Source organism: Bacillus rossius (genome assembly GCF_032445375.1).
Source record: "Bacillus rossius redtenbacheri isolate Brsri chromosome 4 unlocalized genomic scaffold, Brsri_v3 Brsri_v3_scf4_2, whole genome shotgun sequence".
Taxonomy (NCBI): domain Eukaryota; kingdom Metazoa; phylum Arthropoda; class Insecta; order Phasmatodea; family Bacillidae; genus Bacillus; species Bacillus rossius.
Genome location: NW_026962011.1, coordinates 44,819,460 through 44,844,332, shown reverse-complemented (window position 1 = coordinate 44,844,332; position 24,873 = coordinate 44,819,460). Strand labels below are relative to the sequence as shown.

At 38.7% G+C, this 24,873-nt stretch overlaps 1 protein-coding gene across 4 annotated transcripts in view; it reads right to left on the bottom strand.

The window, feature by feature from the left end:
* Positions 1-24,873, bottom strand: part of LOC134542076 (dachshund homolog 1-like) — a 544,392-nt gene that overhangs the window by 309,337 nt on the left and 210,182 nt on the right. For 2 of the 4 annotated variants that reach the window (XM_063385989.1, XM_063385986.1), the window contains exon 3: positions 22,921-23,060. In XM_063385989.1, coding sequence (XP_063242059.1) covers positions 22,921-23,060 — 140 coding nt within the window. The remainder of the gene's footprint in view (positions 1-22,920; positions 23,061-24,873) is intronic. The other 2 variants (XM_063385985.1, XM_063385987.1) reach the window with 1 other exon arrangement.

The window sequence follows — 24,873 nt, the reverse complement described above, 5'->3', positions numbered from 1 at the left end:
ACTTAAATGTTTGTATATCATTCGTAAATCAAATTTAAATAATGTTTTATGCGATGGTAATGATATATCTAGGATTTCTGCCGTAAAAATTGTATGGGTGGATGCGAAACCTCCGGTATAAGTCGTTGAACCGGATTTAACCTCACGCAGGGTTCGTTTTATTAAAACGGTTTCCGATTTGTTACCTACTGGGATTCGGCTTGGACACACTCTGAAATATTGTCCGCGAGTTAGGTTATGGTTGTATCCTAGCGGAATATGCAAACTATACGTATGTGTATATATATATATATATATATGGAGGTAACAAGTCAGGACGTGAATGTGTGCAAACTTTGCCATGTTAATAATTGCATTCCCTGAGATCAAGTTCCAAATTCGCCCCTTTTTTCAGTTCGATAGCAAAACGTTTTTGCTGATATGTTGCTAACATTTTGTTCAACAATAGGGCCTACTCACTTCATGACGGCAGTTTTACGATTCTTCTTAGCGAGTTCCTTCCAAGCTCTTTTACCAACTTCTCACATTAGGCTTTGTGCGACTACGGTTTGTTTAACAAACTAAATGCTAAACAGAGTGGCTTCAACATTATAAAATACACCCGTCGTATATATTTATAACTTAATGATACTTAAGCACACGTAGGATAGAAGCAGAGCCACGAGAGGTCTTTTGAGTGTCCACCTGCGCCAGGAAATTCAGCCTGACTGTACACAGCACGCTTTGGAAAACACACATGAGCTTTCGCGTGTCAGCAGAAAAGTACCATTCGTACGCGTGTCATCATCGCTTCGGTGGGGGGGGGGGGGGGGGGAGGCGGCCGGTAATTATCGGAAGGAATTATAACAGCATCTGCCAGCATTGCACCAATTAGGCGCCGCGGTTCGCCCCTCCTGGTCACTCCTCGCGCATTAACGAGGAAGAAGACCTGCGGCCGGCTAATTAGAGATGAAGACTCGCCGATAAGAACCGGGATCGTCTGCCCGTGGCCCCAGTTGGGCCTTTTTTTTCTCTTCTTCCCCTCGCGACTCGGCGGCGTGGCGATCGTTGAGGTCGGTGGGCTAGGTACACCGAGCGCAGGCACAGATCAGCAATGTCTGCGCAGTTGGAAGCTTTCACGTGCAATCTGCACACGCCTGTGAAATTTAGTTCATTTTCCATCACACCGTTAAAAAAATGTTCACCTACAATTTTCGAAGAACGCTCGTTAAAAAAATCATCCATGGATCTTCGTAAATTAACGGACACCGAGTTCACTTACTTTGAACATGAATCCAAAAAAAAAAATATTATTTTTGTATTAGTAAAGTATATAAATACTGGTTAAGTCTACAGCAGAAACACGCTTGTTTTGTTTACGTGTTTAGAACGAAATATACATCGGGGAAGTCAAAATACAGCGTAGTTTCTACGAAGATTTAGCTATTTGAAATTATGAAGAACTCTTATTTTGTTTGAGTTAAATGCTTCATTGAAAAATCCGTAAATTAACAGTGCGTCAAGGTAGAATCCATTATTCTTGTGTGTCGTTTGATAATTGGCTGCTGCTCCACTACACCCTCTATTGTGATTGGGTGACACTTTGTTCGCATTTTTTGTTATTGGCTTTCAGAACTTTGTGGAGTTTTAAATAAAAAGATTTTGTGACTAGATGCGTTAAGAACACTGTAGAATCTTCTGTGTTACGTCAATGTTTAGTTTGTTTTGTTTTTTTCAGTTACATGTCTACTTTCGGCAAACCAAACACAGCTATTTTTGTGCAGAAGAAAACGCGTTTTAATAAGCCCGGCCAAAGAAGGCAGTGTCTTCTCTTGCAGACTGCTGACAATTACAAAGCAGGAACCGCTGGCGAGGACACTCCACGCATATTGCAGTCTAGTAAGCGTTGAGATTTTTTTCGTGAAAAATACCTGCCCCTACAAATAGCACACGAATAAATGGAAGAAGTTATTAAAATGTATTTTGGCGTCTAGTCTTTTGACGAATAATAACACGAATTTTCCATGCCCCTAGAAACCTGACCTCTTTCTTTACCACACACCTTCACATATCTCTTTTAATAACATATCGCCCCTCCAGGAGTACTTTGTGGTCGAGGTTGTCAATAAGGTCCTTAGAGACGGACGAGAATTCGTGGAAGCACTCGGCCATTTGCTTCAAGTGTCACTCTGTAAACGTTGGGAAACAAATTAAAACGGATGAACTTGAGATTCGAATCTGGCTCCTCTGGCATGCGAACCAAATGTTTTACAGTCCCTCTAACTCGCTCGGTTCTTGGTGATCGATCCCAGGACCCTCGTCGCATGAGCATAAATCATCAACAAAAAAAAACCGGCACTTAAAGTATCCTAGAGACTGGGCCCACTTGCATTGCATTCGGATGGAAACCGGTTTGAGCCGGAAATGCATAGTGTTAATTCTAATAGCGTTTTACATTGTCGGCCGTCGAACGACTTGTCTGATGAGACGTTTAACATCTTCCAAATCAACTTCTGTTTAGAACGTAAAAAATTTTTTTTATATATAATCCTTTGGCAGTGCATGGGATATGTGGAGTCAAATAACACTTGTATTGACAAACAATTCGTACTCTTAACTGTTCGGTTCTATTGATAAGCGACGTGTCACCGATAAAGTGTGTAGATATTAAAAATCGCTACACGACTAACCATCTACAAAATATCATTTTTAAAAAAGTTAAATCCAAACGAAACCACAGTTTTCCCTAATTGAACGAGCAGGATTTCATTACCATTGAATTTGCTTCATACAAGCACTGTTTTCGTGCAGCATATCACAGTTTCGACTAACATTGCGGAGAACATCTTCAGGATTGCAGCTACCCACCAAGTCACAGCCCGATATCATTGTCACAACTAAAACCCAAAAGTTAACTACAGTCCAGAGTTGTTTAGCGATAAAAGAAAAAGAATGTCTTTGATTAAATCCAAAGTTACATCTATTCCAGGATTGTGGTTTGTCTGACCTAACTAACATTCAGTAGTGAAGGAGTAGACTACTTACTGTAAGATCCAGACGACTTGATAGATGCAATCTACGCATGGTCGAGGAGCTAAGAGGTTTAGAAATGTAACATAAGCAAACTCTTCAGGCTAAACGTAAAGCTCATTATGAAATCGGTGTCGTATTGTGAAAGTAAAATGACAAAACAGAGTTTAAAAAAAAAAACCTGTCTCGAAATGAAAATGAACGCACGATATATCGGAAAGAATGCGCGTGTTTCAGCTAAAGGTACACGAGTAGGTTTTTTTTTCTCGTAACAGTTGGAAACTTTCCCGGCAGTTCTCAGCACGCAATATGTGTAGGCTCCTGCGCAGAGAATAAAAACTATCGTGACATCTGTGACTTACATCTCGTCGCAGCAAAGTTATCGGAGACGAATAAGCAGAAAAGTTCAAGGAAATTTGAAGGAAAAAAAATTGGCCATTGCCTATTGTAAAGAACCATAGAATTCGCGGGGAAGTGATATCTTGAAAGCATTGGAATCAGCATGGCCCAACCAGAATTCGAACCCAGGTCATCTGAGAATGTGAGTGCAGTAGGTACGTTACCAATGCACTTACTCGCCTCGTAGAACCACTTCAAGAAATAGTGTCAATGTTGGGGTGATGATAACATGCTCGTAAGTCATGTGTCATACCTCACAAAACGCTCTAATGTTGAGTTCGTGCTGCATAAATTACAATGTGCGGTACTTTGCATATTTGAACACTAGTACCTAATCTAGACTTGGTTTGACATTGGATGTGACTTAGCTTTGGCTACTTGTTGAAGTCATCAGTTGTGAACTGGTGACGTCTGCGTGAAATAACAAGTTGTTTCCTCGCGGCACTTACAGACTAAGGCCTTGTGTGGTTGTAGCAAGGTACAGAAGGTCTGGGAGATTTTATTTGAGGCTTGGCAAGCCACAAGTTTGGATAAATAGTTCAAAATTATAATTATAGCACAGATATGGAAAAATCAAAAATGACGCGGCCTTATCTCCCTTAAGCATTCTAAACATCACAATAAGTTTCAACTGTGGTTTTTGGCTATCATTCGTATGTCCAGTAGGTAATATTTTTCTGTAAACGTGTACTCATGTGTATTTTAAGTTTGTAAAAGTGTACTCGTTTGTAATTTCAACCCAATGCTATTCGTAAACTTTGGAGTTTATGTGATGTTGTTCTAACGAGCACAGATGAAATGTAAACTCGATAAACGTGATCGTGCACTGATGAAATATGCGTGTGGAAACGATTGAATTTGCATTCCAAATAAGACACTTAATTGCTTAGCCTCTGGCCGCCACTAATTCGCAGGTTGCTTGCCAAGGAAACTGGTCGCAGGTACCCTTCAGTCGCACCTGCCAGGATAAACACCTGTAAGACGAAATTATTACGCATTGATAACGGACCTGTTCGAAAAACACCGAGAAAGTTAGTTCACAACCAAACTTAGTTGTCGATGAATGTTGAATGACAAGGTACACGCAGTCAAAACAATCATACGCTACGACGTCCGATTAATTTTATTGGAACTGTACTTTTTGGTTTAAATTTAACTTGTTCTATGTGATTCTATGAAGGGAAATATAGGACTTTTTCCATAGAGTTAGGAATGGTCAGAAGATAATGTGCATTAACTCAGTTGAAGTGTCACGTCCTACCACAAAACCACCATATTAAAACACTCGAAACATTGCGGAAATGGTGATTGGCCACGTCTGAAGGAGGTAATTAAGTATGAATTATAATTTCTGACAGTAAACACTGTCACTTTCATAATTAAAAATAATTTTAAACTGTCCTTCGACAGAAACAATGCACTTACGCTGGTATTACAAGACACAAAAATTAAGCGTTTAGGTGTCGAATACCCTACACCTGTTCCCTAACCGCATTCCTAATGCACGACAGGACACTGCCAGGTCCTTACTTTTAGGGAACGGATTTTGGTGTCCTATGCGTTGTCGATGTTTGTCCGAATTCCGCGCATGCGCACATCCCACTTTTTTGATGTCACTCAGATGGCGGACCCACCTTGTGATCATCGAGGGATGTACCAAGCTTGTTGGTGTGCCAAATGAAACTTTATGAAAGCAAAAATATCATGGAAAACATTTTGTACGCGTTAATGGTCTTAACAAGAAATAGTCGCAACTTAAAAGGTACTTGAGAAAATTATATATAAAAAAAACTGTTTTCTTTTTTTTTTGTGCGATATTGCTGCTATCTCTAATATTTTTACCGTGACAATTGTATCGGTGGTTGCTAAAAGTCCGCTAGAATGCGTTGGAACCAGATTCCAGCCTCGCGCAGGGCACAGAAATTTAAAAAAAAAAGTTGCTGGTTTGTTTCATTGCCGGGATTTTTGGGTCACGCTCTGGAACACGGCCCCGCGAGTTAGGTTGACGGCTGTGTGTCCCGACAAGGCCGTGCTTGTTCGCTGCCTCACCCCGAACGTCCAGGAACACCGGACACCGGGGTGTCCCGCGGACCACCAGCGGCTTCACGCGATGTCCGTGTGTCCGTGTGTCCGTTTGTGGCCACCGCCCCACGCCTCCCTACGCCTCTCACGGCGACCCCAGAGAGAACCTGAGTCCGGGTGTTTGCTGTTGTGCCCCGCCGGCCCGGCGACGAGGAAACATGCTGGCCTGGAGGAGGGGCCCGCGCCCGCCGATTGGCCGTAATCGGCGGCTTCCTACCCCCGCGGGCGGGCGTCGTGTCGCAACAGGCGTTTGCATTCTCCCCCCTCCCCTAACCACAACACATACAAGGCTCTGGAATCACATCGGCGCGACGGAAGCCACGATAATGGAAATCATTTGAAATATCTGTGACGTCGTCATCGCGACGACGTAATTCGCGGACGGCGACAGACTTTACGGTATATATATATATATATATATATATATATATATATGTACATACATATACATATATATACATATATATATATATATATATGTACATACATATACATATATATACATACACACACTATACCACGCTGTGACGCCGCCCCATTTTGCCGAAAAGAGCTTTGAAGTTTTCGTTCTTCTTTTTTCCAATGATGATTAAATTGTTTCATTGATAATGCAATCATCATTCAACTGATATTTTAACAGGCGTGCACGAACAAAAATTTATTTTATGAACAAATATGAAATTAAAACTTTTTACTCACGGGAGAAGAGCAAGACTTGCGGCAATTAACTTCGGGGTAAGACTCGGTGTATTAGTAGCATACGTTTAGGGTGTTTCTGTTCCTCGCGCAGTTGTAGAACCACAGGTTTTTTTTTATAACAATGCGACAATGTCGCGACATTGTGAGTCCAGCTCTGGGACATTCCAGCGTCGCCAACGTGTTTTCGAATTGTTTATTTGGGTTTTTAAGCCCTCGAGGCGACGCTATCTCCGATGTTACCGCGGGCTCCGAACAACTGCCTTACGTTTATCCAAGCGGTTCAGCAAGTAAAGTAATATCTTGGAAGTCCCGTCTCAAGAAATCGTGGGAAGAATACCATAACTATAGCATTTTACCTCTCTAGGAACCATGTTCCTAAATAAGTATGTAGTGACGAACGTAGACTTTGCGCGGTCCTGAGGCATTTACTTTAACGGGGGCATAATATTTTGAAGATACGACTAACCGTTGGTGAGGGGAGAGGAGGAATAATATATAGCCCCCAAGCACTCCCCCAAAGTATTTGAAAAATAAACTCTTTCAATCAAAGATTTTTTTTAAAAAAAAGCAAACATGTATCTACTATTTTAACGATGGTTTTGCTAAGTTATCTTTTAAAAAAATTTGATAATTCCTAATAAAGTATCCACCTGTTAGTTTTATGAATTCTTACGATCCAAATTCTGGTAAAACCGTTTCATTGTAGGAAGCAATTAAAAAACTGAAAGTTTTTCTTATACGATTTTATGAATTTAAATAGCTATTGATCTGCTCTTTAAATGTTATATGTTAATAAGAATTTAATTTTTCTGTTTCCAATAATTGCCCGGCCCTGTAGCCGTGTATAGTAGCGCGACGTCGACTGAGTGTTGTGACGTGGCCGTCATTGCGACGGCTGGCAAATGGCCAGTGGACCGTCAAGGCGTTTTACCCTATCCCTCCTTTTCTATTCCTCCTTCCCCTCCACCCTCCTTTTTTTTCCCGGACCCCCAAAAAGTCTATTGTGAGCGCGCGGAATGGCTTCTCACGATTTCCTCGTAAAAACTAATGAAACGCCACTTTATTGTCGGTTACAAAACACACTTCCCCCCCTCCCCCCCCCCCCTTGAACGACTCTCCAGGCGCCGCGTCACAATCCCCCCCCCTTTTTTTTCCCCTCACCGAGCACAACCAAAGATCGACAACCATCTTCCCCGGACGTCGCCATAGACCCCCGGCTACGAGCTGACCGTCACGGCGATCGAACACCCATCGTCGCCCGTCGATAACCTCTTCTTCGCGTCTGTCCGCGCTTTAACATAACCTTTTATCCCCCCCCCCCCCCCCCCACCAGGCCTCAAACAGCCGGAGGAAGCCACAACCGATAAGAGACCATCAGCTAATGTTACCGCCCCGCTCTTGACCAACGCCTTCCTTCGTGTTCGGGAAGAAGAAAAATACTATCTCCGACGGACATCTGAAGCGAGGAGGCAGAGGAAGATTAAAAAAAGAAGAAGAAGGTAGATGTACCTCTTGGGACATTTTAATGGGGAAAGCGGAGGAAAAGCGGTAACGGGGAAACGTTTCCACGGACGTCGTTGCAGATTCTTCGGTCGGGAGTATCTTTATGGGCCGGTGTTTGGCGCGAGACGTCGTTTAGGGCGGGCGACGATGGGCCGTTCGCGCGCATCGGGCCCCTTCGCCGGACCGGCCTCGGAGGCATGGCGGGGCTGCGATTGATCGATAGTGCGCGCCGTTCACAACACTGCTCAGCAAGTCGATTGTCGGGTCGCCGAATGGCGTGCAGAGCTCCACGTGCTAATGTCACATTTACAACACGGGAAGCCTTCTTTTCACAGACGCGATAGCAAAAACCCGAAGTTCCCCGAAGCTCATGTTTTTTTTTTCGTATCTTTAATGTAGCTATCCTAACCAAATCAACCGTCCGCAATGTTTTGAGGTATTTATAATGTAGCTAATTTAACCTAATTGACCATTAGTATCCTTTTATCAACATCGCCATATTTATTTACAATGAACAAAAAAAAACCGATGATGCACGATCGGACGTTTGGCTCTCTCGTCTGTGAAAATAAGGATTCCCTTTACAACACGCTCTACATTTCTTAAAGGTATCTGAATAATACTATCCTATTTGCTTGCCTATACATGTTGTAGTTTTTGGTTGCGTTAATTTTGTGTGTGTGTGTGTGTGTGTGTGTGTGTGTGTGTGTGTGTGTGTGTGTGTGTGGCATTGATGAAGACAAAACAAGTGTTTTTACAGAAGATTTAAGGAGGATTACTAGACCATTATAATTATAATTATTAACAATTTTTTCTTAATTTTTGTCACGTAGAGTCAATAATCATATCGCCCAGACCTTCGATACTTTGTTCACACCACATATTTACTAACAGGCTGTATTCTGTAAGCGCTGCGAGAAATTAACTTATTATTTCACGCGGCCGACTACACTTATTCATTTACTCAGAGTCAAATGCCCACACAATCCGCTTTCATGAATACAAGGGTATTTTTTTCTGTTTGGAAATGTTAGGTTAGGTTTAGTATGTAACATTCACGTAACTTTATTTATTTATTTTTCAAGGTTTTCGCTTGTCTAAGTGATAGTACTTAAAATCCGGACCCCTCTTCGAAATCTCAAGCTGTTTCACAAATTACTCGACTTGTCGAATAAAATCCTGACCCCTCTTCGAAATCTCGAACTGTTTCACAAATGACTCGACTTGCCGAATAAAATCATGACCCCTCTTCGAAATCTCGATCTGTTTTACAAATGACTCGAATTGCCGAATAAAATCATGACCCTTCTTCGAAATCTCGAGTTGTTTCACAAATGACTCGACTTGCCGAATAAAATCCTGACCCCTCTTCGAAATCTCGAGCTGTTTCACAAATGACTCGACTTGTCGAATAAAATCATGACACTTCTACGAAATCTCGAGCTGTTTTACAAATGACTCGACTTGTCGAATAAAATCCTGACCCCTCTTCGAAATCTCGAGCTGTTTCACAAATGACTCGACTCGCCGAATAAAATCATAACCCCTTTTCGAAATCTCGAGCTGTTTCACAAATGACTCGACTTGCCGAAAGGTTTGCGCATAGGTAGACGACAAGGAGGGCATGTTTTTTGAAAAGGACGCTGGGATTGCCTGTCGTGATCCGACGCAATTAAAATGCGGTCGCAGACTGTCTCGACAGGACGTGCGATTGCCTCGTCTTTTATTTTCACCCCCTCGTGCGCTCAGGGGAAACAAAAGAAAGAGGAGACAGCCGTAAAAAAAAATTACCTTCTCGCTTGTTTTACCCTCCGCTTGACAACACTCCCTCAACTCGAAAAAAAAAGTATTTTTTTTTCTTTCCAATCAGTCCTTTCCAAGCATGTTTGTCACGCAGGTATTTAACCGCCCATCCCACAGTTGGTTCTAGAGGCGAAATCCGTGACACAGGCCAATTGCGGCCTTCTTCAGAGCAATTAAATCCTCGGAGGGGAAACATTACACTAGACCGTTTCCTCCTTCCCCCGGACCGTTCTTCGTAAGAGAATCAACAAAGCCTTTTGCTAGGTCGACGCCGAACATCTGATGAAACCGCTACAGTGCTGTTGCGTTTGATTGCTGCACCGGTATTCCAAGACTCAAAAATAAGAGTTTAGGTGATTAATATGGTACACTTGTAACCTAACCGTATTCCTAGTGCACGGTAGTATTTTGGGTATTTTATCCGTGGCCGATTTTTTGCCCTAATTCCGCGCATTCGTTGATTTCGTCCAGATGGCGGCGCCGCGTCTGGCGCCATTAACTCGTATATAGTCATTTTTGTGATCATTGGAGGACGTACTAAGCGTAACGCTGTTCCAAATTAAACTTTATGATAGCGAAACTATCCCGAAATACATTTGTACATTTTAATATTCATAACAAGAAGTATTCGCAACTTTATAATTACTTGAGGAAATTAGAAAAGCATGCATGCGGTTGTGTTTTTGTGCTATGGTGCTGCCATCTACAGTATTTTTGACGTAATCATTCTATCGATAGCTGCAAAACGACCGATAGTATGAGTTGAAAGCAGTTTCTACCCTCGCGCAGGGCCAGGTTTATTTAAACGGTTGCCGATTTGTTTGCTTAACGGGATTCGGTTTTGGACACGTTAAGGAACACGGCACGCAAGCTACGTTACGGTTGTGTTTTTAACAAGGCAGTGCTTATTCGCTGCCTTACCCGAACGTCTTGGAATACCGCCCTTAAACCTAGCTGAGTTTCAGGTGCTGCGGTAGTTGAGTGATGCTGACCTCCGACATCCTTAGTGGACAATTTATCAAATACGTTCATTCAGTTTGTAAACCTTAAAAATTGTTATCCAAAACTTTTGTCTGAAACAATACTTGATACAACCATTGTTTCAAAGGGTGAGAAACAAAAAGGTTAAAGGACAGAATAAATTAATGACTCCCTTATTAGGTAAACTATAAAATGTATAACAAGTGATTGTAAATCTTCTAAAAATTATTTAAAACTTTTGTCTGAAACAATTTTTTGTTACGACGAACCATGGCTGCAAATGATTGAAAAGACAAGAGTTGGAACAAACATATAAATAAAAATTCTGTATCATGTACACTATTGAATCCAATCTTATTTATTTTAAGTTCTTAAAATTATTGTAAAACTTTGTCTAAATTATTTTTTTATGTAACCAACCATTACTGCAAAGGGATTAAAATAACACAAATTGAAAGACAAAGAAATAATAAAAATTTTATAAGGTATACTATCAAATCCATTATAATTCATTGTAAAAGGCATAAAAATTATCTGTGCATTATTAGAGCAAGGGATGAAAAACTTTTGATGATCAAAAAAATCACTACTACCTCAACAGTCAAAATATCAAAATCTTTCTTAGCTATTAAATTCTGGGTGCATTGAATTAAAAACATTCGAAATATTTTCGCTGCGTGGGTTATGAAAAAATTTAAATTAAGTTTTTAAAATGTTCCAGAAGTTTATAGTTGTTAACAGAACAATTACAGAATAAGTAGGTACTACGAAATCTACAAACGCCGAAAGGGATTTTATTTTTCCCTACATAGACTTTTTTTCGTGTTTGGTCTTTATATAGATATTTTTATTTATCTAAACAGGGTCGTAAATAAATGAGATGCCAACAAAACAGCATTGTAAGCACAGCTCTGTGCAACAAAACAAACAGAACAAAACAAAAATGGCAGAAATAACCCTGGAAAAACTTTCTCAAAAACGTTTCGTCTGTTCATAGGAGAATGTTCAGGTGAACAATATTTTCGGAGCAACTTCGAAGTGAGGGTAGGTATTAGCCAGGTAGTGGTGAAGCAATACACCGGGAAATAATGATTAAACACAAAAGCGTAGGATGGCTGATGAAAAGAAAACGGACACAAGAGGGAGGGGGGAATATTTTGTTCCCCCATAACACAAATATGGCTTTTCAGGAAAAGCTTTCGCGTGCAAAACTGGTGTACGTCTTCCCGAAAAATACTAGTTGCATACTTTGACAAATAACAAATCTAGTTTTAATAAAAAAAACTATGCTACTCTACAAACTGCTAAACATATTGTTATTCATTATATATAATGGGAAATAAATGTAAGAAAATATTTGAATATTATCCTTTTTTTCTCGTTTCCTGTTACGACAAAAATAGAGAAAATTTTTAAATTTATATTGTAAAATAAGGGGAAAATTTTATTGTTGAATACTAGTTAGCCCATCGAATACCTGATGATTTGAGGATTTAAGTGCATATTTTGGATTTGTATTTACGTTAGTTTAGGGTGAAGTTTAACATTATTCAGACCCCAATGTTTCTATCATTTAAATCGTGTAAGTTCAGAGGTAGCATTCAGAATGTATAAAATTAGGCAACCCTTCGTGTGCTGGACAATCCACGTACTTGGCCGTAATTACGACTTTATTTATAAATAAAGATAACATCACTGTGTGCTATGAAACTTAAATTATAGTTTATTTAGATATTACTGTGTACTCTGCCCTCACGTAGATAGTTTCGTTTGTTCGTTTCGAAGTGAATTCAAGCCCAGTATTTTTTTTTTACTTTATTTTATTTTTTAATATTTTTTTTAATATTTGCTGCTGCAGAAGATATTGTACTAAAATATTATCGATTTTAACTAAGCTTTTTACCTGTGTGAATATTAAAAAAAAAAATTGTTTGGAAGAGTTACTGTAAACTTCTTCAAAATCAGTCCTTTATTTAAATTCCGTTTGGAAAGAGAAGTATGTACGAAACATCACCTTTACAAAACAATTTGTACACAATCAACTTTATATTATGTTTTGTATTATTTCCAGTGTTAAATTTAATTGATATTGGGACTACATGCCTACTCTGTAAAAGCATTAATATTCGATAACCGGCCTAATATTGAATGTTATTAGTATCTAAATAAATGAATATTATAAACTAAATATATTTATTTTGTTTAAGGTATCATACCGAATAATTAACTTTTCTGGGCATACCGAAAACAGTATCGGTGTCCACTTAAGAGTGTGCGACGTCATGAATGGCTAACACGTAGGCTACACTAGCCACTATACCCAAGGTAACAACATTTTCAGAAATTTTAAACATTTAACCGTGAGCCGCTATACAATAGTATCTGGATCTCTAACGGTGCCAAAATAATAATAATTATTATTATTATAAATCGAGGTTTGTCGGGCGCTTTAAGGGGTATTAAACCCCGCCGTCTTAGATTTTTCCATCTTTTTTTTCTAAAATTCCAATTTTGAACTATGCTACCGTATTTTGGACATGTCAAGGCATAAATAATATTTCACATACCTTCCATACATACTTTTTTGCAACCACACATTTACTAACAGGCTCTAGTCTGTACGAACCGCGAGGAAATAACATATTGTTTCACGTGGGTGACTACAATTATCATGATAATCACACCAGTTCACAAGTTCTAACTCAACAAGTAGCCAAAGCTAAGTCCTATGCTATGTCAAACCAAAAAAAAAGATATATTAGCACGGAAGCTTTACTGCAAGCAGTATCAAAATATTAGAAATTGCAAGATGGAGAGGCCTAAACCCCCTTAAACCACTGTTCCGCCGAGGCTGGTGAATTGCACGGAACTCCCACTGTCTTTTCGCTCGTTTCTCTTACAAACACAACACCTTCACGAACGTTCTCCCCTTTTTCTCCTGCTTCCCCCCCCCCCCCCCCCAAATTCACCATCATTCGTCGGGGAGAAAACAACGCGTGCAATGCCAAGCCTTGCCCGCGCGCGCACACACACACTCTTTGAGCGGTCGCTGAACGCGCACAAAAGCTGTGTTATTTGTCTTCCTGCTGCCTCCTGCCTCTCCCCTTCCCCCCAACCTTGTCCTCCCCCATTTTACCCTCCCGCGCACAACCTGCGCTCTGGCGACAGAGGAGTGAGGGGGCGTGGCGCCTCTTGTCCGCTGTCACGTGGTGTCAAAAGGGGTGTTTCGAAGCAACTGCCTGTCTCCTTCCCCCAATTGCGCAGTTAAATTTATTAGTGAATTTTTAAAATAACTTCTGCAGAGTCATCTAATGGTCTATGTATTTTTTTTTTTGCGAAAAGATTAAAAAAAAAAGAGCGCGTGTATCTCAGTACATTTGTTTGAAGAGAAACTTCTTTGGAAATTCACACTCGACCAGTAAGTAAATTGTAAGGAGTGTAACGGCAGACAGAGAGAAAGAGAGAAGTAAGACAATTTTATAAATAAACATGAATTAAAAAAAATATATACTGCTCACTTCAAAATAACCTCAAACCCCGTTGTGTTGCCCTCTGCCCAAGTAGGGGTGGCGTCAGGCGCAGGCGGGTCCCTACCGCCGCGACCCGTCTATCCCTGCAGCATGGCGGGGTTCAACCTGAGCCGCCCGCCGCTACATGGAGCCCGCGGCCCGACGAGTTCTCTGCACCGTCCGCAACCTATTTTCCGTCTTTTTACCGTGAGATTTTACTCCCATAGCGCCCAAAGAAGTTTCACTTCAAAAACCATGGGCTAAGCAAGGCTTTGTGGAAACGAGTGGGAGGGGGGAGGGGGAGGGGGGATTTCATAAAAAAGTATAATTCTTAAAATGCATATTGGATCTACCTGAAGAACATTTAATGATTTTAAAAACATAAATTCTTAAATAATAATTGCCACTTGTGAAAGGTAGCTAGAGCCTTTCAGTACTACTGGTTATGGTCGTGTTCTTACTTATGTTTAAAGAGAGAGATTCTCTATAATGTTGCATTTGGTGGTCATAAATTGAACCATAAAACAGTCATTTTAAACTGCTTAATTAGTTGCATTATTTTTGTAAGAATCTTCAGATGGCAGCCATGTCCTCTTCCTGACTACGTCCTTGAAACAAAATGTGTGTTAAGACTTTGCAGCATCAGTGGCGGTTATTTGACGATCCTACCTCCTTTTCCCACGCCTGAATTTTGAAGTTCGTTAGATTGTTTATAACATGTGTAATTCTACAGTTTTAGGGCTACTCTACTGTGTGCAATTTTTTTAAACTTTAAAACTCTTAAAATGAGATAAAACTGTAGTTTCCTAACGACTTTTCAAGACGTCCAAAATCCTTTAAAAGCCTTTTAAATTTTTTTTTTTGTTTTTCATTAGGTCTCCGCCGCTGTGTAGCATTTTCTGTGTTTTGTGATTGGCTAGATTTATTTCAGGTGACATGTCTACTGTCGACACACCAATCTTGGCCAGACTAGACTCTATGAATGTTCTATTCAGACTGTTTTTCAATCGAATGTTTTCCTCTGTTGAAATTCGTCTGTACTGGATAACTTGTGTTCCGACGCGTCTTTGATTGAAGTGGTCTGATTGGCTCCAGAGTCGTCCATATAAACAATGAACCAACAGCATAAACAGCACAAACCTGTAATTGTTTAAATTTTATCAAATTACGAAAGATATCCGCGAATTTTTTTCTGTCTCTATCTCTAAAACACCCGTCGACTCACTAAAAACTTCCGCCACGTTTACCAGCATGGGAAAAAAAACTCCATGCTTGAACCGGGTGTCATAAAGACCCTAAACAACAAGAAAATGACACACGACTTTCCCTGCGAAAAAAAAAAATTGCGAATACGTATGATATTTTGAAGTATTCTTTGTAAATCGAGCATTTCAAGCACTCAAGCATAATTCCACGGCACTTACGTGGTCTCCCCCCCCCCCCCCCCATTTTCTAGGTCCCCAACACATCACCCTCTCACCTCGCCACCCTATGCTCCAACCTCTTTGATAAACATTTCTATTCATTGAACCCGAGTCAGGTGCTTGAAAATTCACGTTCGTGTGAAATTTAATCCTGATTATTTTTTTTTTTACTGTTGTGAAATTAAATTGTATATTATGTGACGTGTGTTACATAAATAAAATTCTCGCTAAATTTTCTTCCGAGATGGTAGTTTAATTTTAACTAAAAAGAAAAATGTTGGCTGGGTTAGGTGAGCTACATTCAAAATTTTTTCTAAACTCGTGCGAGATCTCGGGAAAATAATGGCGATGACTCATAAGATCCAAACTAAAATTTCAAAGCTGAGGAGTGGGGCAATCAATGGCGGAGGAGAAAGGGAATATTTAGTGCTCCACTTCTGAGTGTGAGACAAGCGTAAATGAAACGACGAAGAGACTCCTCTTTAATAATGCAGTTGAATTGGTTATTTCAAAAAGTGCATTAGTGACTATTTTTGCTGTATTGAGTTAAGCATGAATTCAACTTCTTTACATGTAGACGCACAGTTTGAAAAAAAAAAAACATTAGTCAGACCAGTAATAGGTGTTTTAAATGGTCATGAAAAACATCATTTATTGCAGATGCAAATGAAAGGGTTGTGTATTGTCTCCACTAAACAGATAATAAAAATTTCCTACAACTATGATGTAAAAATATGTTGTATAGGTAATAAGTTATTTAGGTATTTAAGATTTTTAGTGTGCCATTTTTTGTACTAAGGCAACATAAAGGTTATTGATTTAAATAATTTGTGTGTTTTAATTTAATTGCAAATAAATATAGTTGAAGTATTTGTTTGGGAAGAGTGTGGTGGGTTTTTTTTCCTTCAAATTATCATGAGTCATTACGTCATTAGGATTTACTAATTAAAACGTAAACCCATAATTGTTAAATTTTTCTAACGCAAGTACATTTAAAATTCTATTATGATAAAGAAAATATAAAAGATTTATAAAAATGTTTATGTGAAAATTTAAAAAAAAAATAATTTTATGTTTTTTGTACATCCTGAGAAAGTATGGTTAATTGACTTAATCTGTTTTTGAAATAAGCTATTCAATTCTAATATTCTGAAATTTTGTACAGTTTTTTTTTTACTAGGCCAAGCTTTATTGTTTATTTTTATCGTTCAAGTGAATCATTGAATATTTTGCTTATTCTTTTTTTTTTTTTTTTTAAGCGGATTAATATGAGAGTGAAGTTTCACATCTAAAGCGGAGCCATACACGCACGAGTCTGGCTCACACGAGCGAGGGGTGAACATCGGGACGTGTTCGGGACAGGAAGCCTACGATTCATTCGTCCTTCTGGACATACCCGAATACTCACGTTGGCAAGCCTTCTTTCAACAGACGAGAGAGCCAAACGTCCGATCGTCCGTCCGGTTTTTTTTTGTTCATTGTAAATAAATATACAAATTATGATAACTAATGGTCAATTAGGTTAGGTTAGCTACATTACAAATACTTTGAAACATTGTGGACGGTTGATTTGGTTAGGATAGCTACATTAAAGATACTGTTAAATCATGTAAACGGTTTCCCCCAAAAATTACACCTGTTGTGGTACGGGAAAAAAAAGCGAGCATGAACTTCGGCGAACTTCGGGTTTGGCACTCTCGTCTGTGAAAAGAAGGCTTTGCCAACGTGAGTATTCGGGTATGTCCAGAAAGACGAGTGAATCGTAGGCTTCCCGTTCGGGATAGATCGGAGGTGGGTGAATCTCTGGCTTCGCCTTCCCCCCTCCCCCCCTCCCTGATATACCCGCGCTTCGCGACGTCGGCGCGGCGTTGCGAATCGATCCCGCGGTAATTATCGCTAACGAGAGACCTCCCGTGTTTGTTTTACGAGCTGCTAAAGGTAAGGGATTGCGCGGTGGGAAAAGGGGTGACGACGGGGGCCAGTGGGAAGGTGTTTTTGTGAGAAGCCGTTTCTTTTTTTTTTTTACCGCTCTCTCTCACCTTCCGCGGTTTCTATTCAAACTGCCCGGCTGTCCGCCGCTGACTAGTCATTTTCAATGGGCAGACTCTCAATATTGACTCTTTGCGCCCCCCCGTTTGACTGACAGTCGAGTGTCGTCCTATGACTGCTGTGTAACCATTCTTTTTACAACCCCCCCCCCCCCCCTCCGCCCGCCCCCTTTACACATGCAGCCCTTTTTCACACCTCCAAAGAGCTTCTTTTTTTCATTACTTGCTGGTAAAGCGCTACTAGCTATGCTTCCCGTTTCGTGTCTTTAAAAAAAAAACTGAACCTGCAATTCAATGGCGATTTTTTTTGTACAGTTAATGTCAAATTAGCAATCCGAAAACCAGAATTTTGATATTGAAAAAAAAAAAAAAAAAAGAAGTGTCATGAAAATGTTCGAATAGTTGTATGACCAATGTAAAGAAATTATAATTTTTTTATTTTATTGGAATTTATTCATTTCGAACACATATAGTTACTCTTTTTTATGTAGGTATAGATTAAAATGTAGTATGTATTTTAACAAAAATAAATTTCGTTGTATGTAATTTCCATCAGCGTAGAACACACAAAACAAAATTTTTTTACATGCATAATTTAATTATAGTACATACACGCGATCTTCAAATCTTACAACGTAGCTTATTTCGATAGTGCAATTAACTTCAAGAAGTTATGTATCGTAACAGTTGCCCAAAAACTGAAGATAATTTACTTGATTTTGTATCGAACATCAAAAGTCATTAATTTTTTTTTTTTTTTTTAGTAGGGCTGTGTTCACGAAATTTGTAATAAGTAACGATTGCGTAAAAAGAGAATAATAAAATAATGAGACTAAATTTCTAGTAAATTAAAAACCGCGAAATGTACTGTGAACTCATAATTTTCTAGCTTGCCCACACGAAAGTTTTCCATATTCAAAATTCTCACTTTTAAATTGAATCCAAATGAGCTTACGAAAAATATTTAAAAACACAACCAACATTACAGTCTTCCCAAATAAGAGCAAAACGACGGAACAAAACTACAGCAACTAACTGGCATTAAACAACAGCAAAAATAATGTGGCATTTAACCTAAGTGCCTTGAAATAAAACAATTGCATATATTTATGCCATTCCTGGACTAACTGTATGTCATAGAAAAAAATCAAGAATGGAAGACAAAAAAGATTATAAAAAAACATAAACACACGGAGAAAAATCCAAAATCAACTGATATCAAATACCTATACAGCACAGAGAATTCCGTATGTTGTCTTTGAGTTAAAAATTAGACAGCAGATTTTGGCTAGTTCTCCGTTTGTTTTAGTTCTTTCATCTTTGATCTTCATTCTCGAGGTTTTTGCTACGACATTCTCTGTACAACCCACTATGGCGTATGTCCACGGAAGTGTTTTCATCAATAATCACCATTACAAGTATCATTGAAAAAACAGAGTAAGTACCATGGCTTGATTCGACGTGTGAGCACCGAGTTGGTACCCATGAGGTATACAACAAATATAGAGCAAAATACAAAACTAAAGTCCAGAGTGAGTGTGAGTGCGAATGTGAGCGTGAGTTGGTACCCATGAGGTATACAACTATAGAGCCAAATACAATAAATACAATAATGTCCCTCGCACCTTGACCGCAACCTTGCGACGCAGAAACGTGTCTTTTTTTTTTTAAGTTATACGTCTTTAGGCGCGTTAGGGGAAAAAGAGTGAGAGTGAATTTTTACCATGTTCGCACAACATGCAACGAAATTTTCACAGGATGAAAAAAAGGCTATATACAAAACAATTATATATGTGCTTTTAAATCTTATACTTTAGTGATTGATATTGAATACTGGTCCATATAATTAAAAACATTTATTTATTGTAAACATTAGGGATATAAATTGTGTTTATAAACCATTTCAAGTGTATTTGTAAGTGTAGTTATGTTACGGTATGTATAATGGGTTTGCTTTTAAAATAATAAAATGTTACATTATTTATTAATAAATACATAATTAAAATTAGTAAATTAAAATAATTTTATGCATATTTATCGATTTTCATTATTAATTAATTTTTATCTCAATCATTTAACTAAATTAAATAATTAATTTTATACTCATGTTTATATTAATGCTTGATACTAAGTATTTATTTAAAAAAATTATTTTTATTTAATTTATACTTCATAAACCGTATTTATAAAATAACTCCAGTCATTTTTTTATTTTATTTCTCTTGAATAATTGCGTGAAAAATTAAAGTTAATTTTTTTATTACGCCAAGTAAGTATGTTTGTATGTATATGTGTATATATATCCCTCAAGAGATATCACGCAAAATCTAGAAAGTGGCGAAGTGGGGGAAGCATACTTAAGCAAACCAACAATGACTTATGGTAAACTCTGCCGTTAAAACGAAAATAGCGGTGGAAATATAACCAACCGGTAATAGCAACCTTACGTACAATGCAATATACCCACCAAACGCCCGCCACTTTTCCCTTTTCCAAAAAAAAAAAAAGTTTTTAATTTTGTTTATATGCGAGAGGCTCATAGACATTTTAAATAAAAACCACATGCTGAGATTTAAGATCATTAACAAAGTACGGCTTATTATAAATGCTTTAAAATATTCTCAATTATTTCCCGTTTTTAATCGTCTTCAATAATTGGTATTGCTTATTTTTGCATCAGTAAAAGCCATGAGCATATATATATCTTCCTATCAGGTAATAAACCAGCAATGATAAATCTTACCGGGCGCGTGAGAACGTATTTGTCCGTGTTAGCGGTTTTCTCGGCGTGCTGCAACTCTGATATTTCGTAATATACTTTCTAGTTCCGAATCCGCTTCGTAAAACGGGCGCGTGCCTAAAACAACCGTCGTTATAAAAATAAAAATAGAAGTGAAAATGCAGGATACAGCTGACCGGCACTCGTACATCACTCAGAAAGGTAATTACAGTAATTTGAAACACGTTTCCGAACGACCGAGCGGTCTGCTGGTCTCTCTATGCGTGGCTTCGATAAGGCTGCGGGCTGTTGAATACGAGAAACCTTTAGATCCACTTATCCCGAGCCAGACGCCACAATGATATTCACAGGGGCTGGGGAAAAAATTCGTTGTTTCAATAATTACCTGGAGGGTAGATACCACAATCCCCTACAGGCTAGGGCTTAGGGCACCTGCTCATTGGATACTATCTTGTGAGATCTGTCAACTGGGGTGTTTGCGATTCGATAACGCCATGCGCCATTGACACAAAATATAGTCAAATTTGTTTAATTCATTCCTTGAAATAAGATAAATGAGCTGTAAGTCTCGTCGACAACGACGGAATTAGAGAATGTTCCGGCCAACGAGATTATAATGGAGCATTGGCGGTAATACCCCCCGAGAAAAACCAACCAGTTCGAGGCAACGACCGTCATGTTTCCCCACTTTTAAAAATGTGCGGGATCAACCACACCCGAGAATCGAACTCAGATCGCTTTGCTGGAATTCAAGGTGAACTGAACACTCGGCCACCGTTACCCCAGCTTAAACCGACGTAAAAAAAAAAAATACTTTTATCCCAGTGATTAAAGTAGTTAGTACCCCAGTCAAATCCCAACTAATTTTCTTAATTTCAAATTTAATCTTAAAGTTCGTGCGATGAAAATTACCACCTTGAATTATCGGTAATGACTTAACTAATGGGTTAAAGCTTATGTTATTCGCTCATATCTTACATATTTTAACAAATTTTAAAGTACATACTCAAGACGTATAAAACATGATACATTTTTGACTAAAACTAAATAGAGCATGCTGTATGTTTTTATGTGATATTATTCTGTTTAGTTTTTTTTTCTTTCTTCAAGCTATCGTACCAGTAGCAGCTAGTTTTTTTTTCTTCTTAGGAACAGTCGTAAGCGCCGAAACAGCTTTACTGTAGATTTTTCACCTCCCTCGTTTCCCACCGCCAAGATAATAAAATATCGCCGTAAAAGTTTATATGGCGAAGCGCGTGCATATTACGAAAATGTTAGTAGAGGCTCCAGAATAAAAAATAAAAAAATAAAAAAGAGTGAGGAGACGCGAGGAACTGAAAATAACTCATGTCTTGTTTACGTGTATGGTTTGAAGTACATTTTTAATGAATTTATTTTAGTACGAGAGCGGATTTTATTACTCCTTGACATATCACATTATTCGTACAGTACAACGGTTACTAGAAATTGCTAAATCAAAAAAATTAATATTCGTTTTTATGTCCATCCAATTTCAATTACTCCAATGTGACACCCTTTGAGTTTCTGCCATCATACAAGTTGGAAACAATTAAGTTGCAAACACCGGCATCAAAAATTTCATTACATTCCCAACTGAAATACTTAGTCTAGTTTAACACATTATTAATATCATTAAAAAATTACTGTTCACACGATTTTAATATATATTACATGTCCATTTGATAAATGAGTAACAATGTTTATCTTTTTTTTGGTAAAAACTATAATGTGAGAACTGATATCAATCTTTTCAACCTTACGCATGTTTTTAAATTATATTATTTTTTTATCTAATAACCTTGTAACATTCAAAAATAAGTAACATATCAATTTATTTACCGTTCAACCGATTACCATGAGTGAATTCATTTATTTTTAACAGAAAATCATAGGTCATAGACATACAAACAGTTAGTATGTGTCATTTCCCTATGTCCATCACACGGTCATATAGTAAGGTTTGGCCAATTCCTATTCTCCTTGGTGAGAGCCGTCCGCTCAGTGGAGCTCGCGGCGGCTAGCGAACTAACGGTGCTTACAACAGTTTAGTTTACAACTTCGCCAATAGATGGCGTTGCCTTGAATTTTAAACGCGCTACCGTTTGGTGCGTTTGTCACATCTTGCCTTGGGGTTTTCTGGGATCTCGATATTTTCTTTTCGGGTAGATTTGGGTTAGGTATCTTTTCCTCTAACAATTTAGATTGATATTGATTCATATAATTAATAATTTAATCATTGATTAAATAACAGGCATTATTTTTGCGCTATATATTTTGTTTTAACTAGCGGACCGTATATAACTTTGTGTTCAGCACGGGCAACGCCGGGTACTGCAGCTAGTTAACCTATAAAAAATTTTTTTAACAAGATAGGGTGTATCTTCAGCTATAGCTAGGGACCGGAAAAAATTCGCGGGTTCAATGACCTGCAGGATGAACTCCATAGTTCTACCTACACTCGGTCAAATGTCACCCTCTCATTGGCTGCTCTCTTGTGAGACGTCCCAACATAGCAGCCTGTGATTCGATAAAGATTTGGTCGGGCGTTTATCATTGAGTTGTGAGCCAATAGCAGAGGCAGCACTGAGGTATAACTATATGTATTATAGCCTATCGCGAAATGAATTCGCGAATTTTTCCGGTCGCTAGCTATAGCTGTAGGTGAGGTACAGAAACAGGGCTGAAGAGGGGCAGTTCCTCACCTCCCATGTGGCCGTTCTCGTAGCCGGGGTACTCGCCGTTGTCCAGCCGGTGCTTCTTGAGCTGGTGGTGGTGGCTGAGGTGCGACGCCGCGATGGACAGGCCGACCGTGGCCCTCTTCGGCGGCCGCCCGGGTCTGGAGCTGCGGAGTGGTAGAACAGTTACTGTGGTTAGAGGCACAGAGTTAGTAGGGGACGGGAGCGGGGCGGGTGGTGAGTCGGTGGCCGGCGGCGTGAGTGGCAGTGACGCAGAGATGTGGCGCACTCGTCGTCGGCAACGGCGACGTGTCATGTTGTGAGAAGAACTGTTTTTTTTTTTTTTGTCAGCGACAGCGACATATTCGATGGACAGGTTTGTGATGCTGCCGTGTTGTGAGAACTGTTGTTTTTTTTTTTTTGTCAGCGACAGCGACATATTCGATGGACAGGTTTGTGATGCTGCCGTGTTGTGAGAAGAAATGTTTTTTTTTTTGTCAGTGACAGCGACATATTCGATGGACAGGTTTGTGATGCTGCCATGTTGTGAGAATAGGGGTGAAAATTGAGAGATGGTTTAGTTGTAGCTGTCAGCGATAAAGATATACTAGGTAAACAGGTTCGTCGTGTTGTGATGTTGTAAGAAGAAAGGTAAGATCAAGAGGTATCACAGTGTTATTGCTTGTCAGCGTTTGCGGTATATGTACTAGCTGGGTGGGTTGACGTTGTCGTCATGTTGTGGGAAGAAGGGTAAGATTGAGATACGGTTTGGCCGTTGCTGTCAGCTATAGCGATATATTAGATGGGCAGGTTGTTTGACCATGCTGTGATGTTGTAAGAAGAAATGTACGATTGAGAGATAGCACAGACATTGCTGTCGGGAATGGAGATATACTAGATGTATAGATTGACATGTCATGGTTGTTTGAAGAATTCTACCATGTTGTTGGGATGATTGTGTGACAGAAGTCACTTTTTATGCAGTCATTGATAGCGAAAGTTTTTTTTTAAAGTGAGCAGGTAGGAGATTCCACCATATTCGAGGTACTGGAGTACTGTGTGCGAAATTTTTTAGGTTGCTGCCATCGAGTAACGACTTTAAGTACATAATTTTATAGATAGCAGTTTGGAGGAATTAGCTTGCATAACGTGGAGACGTTTGCCGCCATTTAATTTCTTATAAGTGAGATTGGTATGGGAAAAGTGCTGGGTTGAAGGTATTAACGTGTGATCTGGAGGAAAATCAGGTGTCAGCATAGGCTGTTTGGTAAGGAGACAGTAGATAAATTGATAGAAGTAAGTAGGAGATAGATTATGGATTTCATTATCTTGACGTCATTCATTAATTTAATATGCTGCTACAGTCGTACCTGTCTAAACATATTAAATTATGCATATTTTAGTACGTTTAGTAAATTAATACTGTATTAATTATGTCCTAAACTAGTGTTGACACATTTTATTTCTTCAAACGGATGCGAAACATTATAACGTATACTAAAAGAATCGTATTTTTAAGTTTCTTGCAATATATAGGAATTGTTGTGTACATCTACGTAATTACAAATTTAAATTTATGATCCATTGGAAAATGACGTCAAGATTAATGCTGTGTCCAGGACAAAGAAATAATAAGGAAAGTTAGTAAACATTCATATGCAATACAAATAATTTTATATACTAATACATAACATGCGTGCAATTGTTTTATTATAAGACAAAAATGCAACTATGATTATCTTTGTAAAATAATTATTAATTGACTCATTCTGTAAAGATTATTAATAGATTCATAATTTCAAATTATTTCACAATATATACTTTTTATTTGTGACACATATTTAAAGGCATTATTTAGATTGCATTTAAGTATCGATAACATTTTAACACTGATTGTTGAGAAATCATCGTCCACAATTAGTTTTAAATATTCCACTATTGTGTTAAAAGTTCACAGTAGCAAATTTATCTTGTTATCGT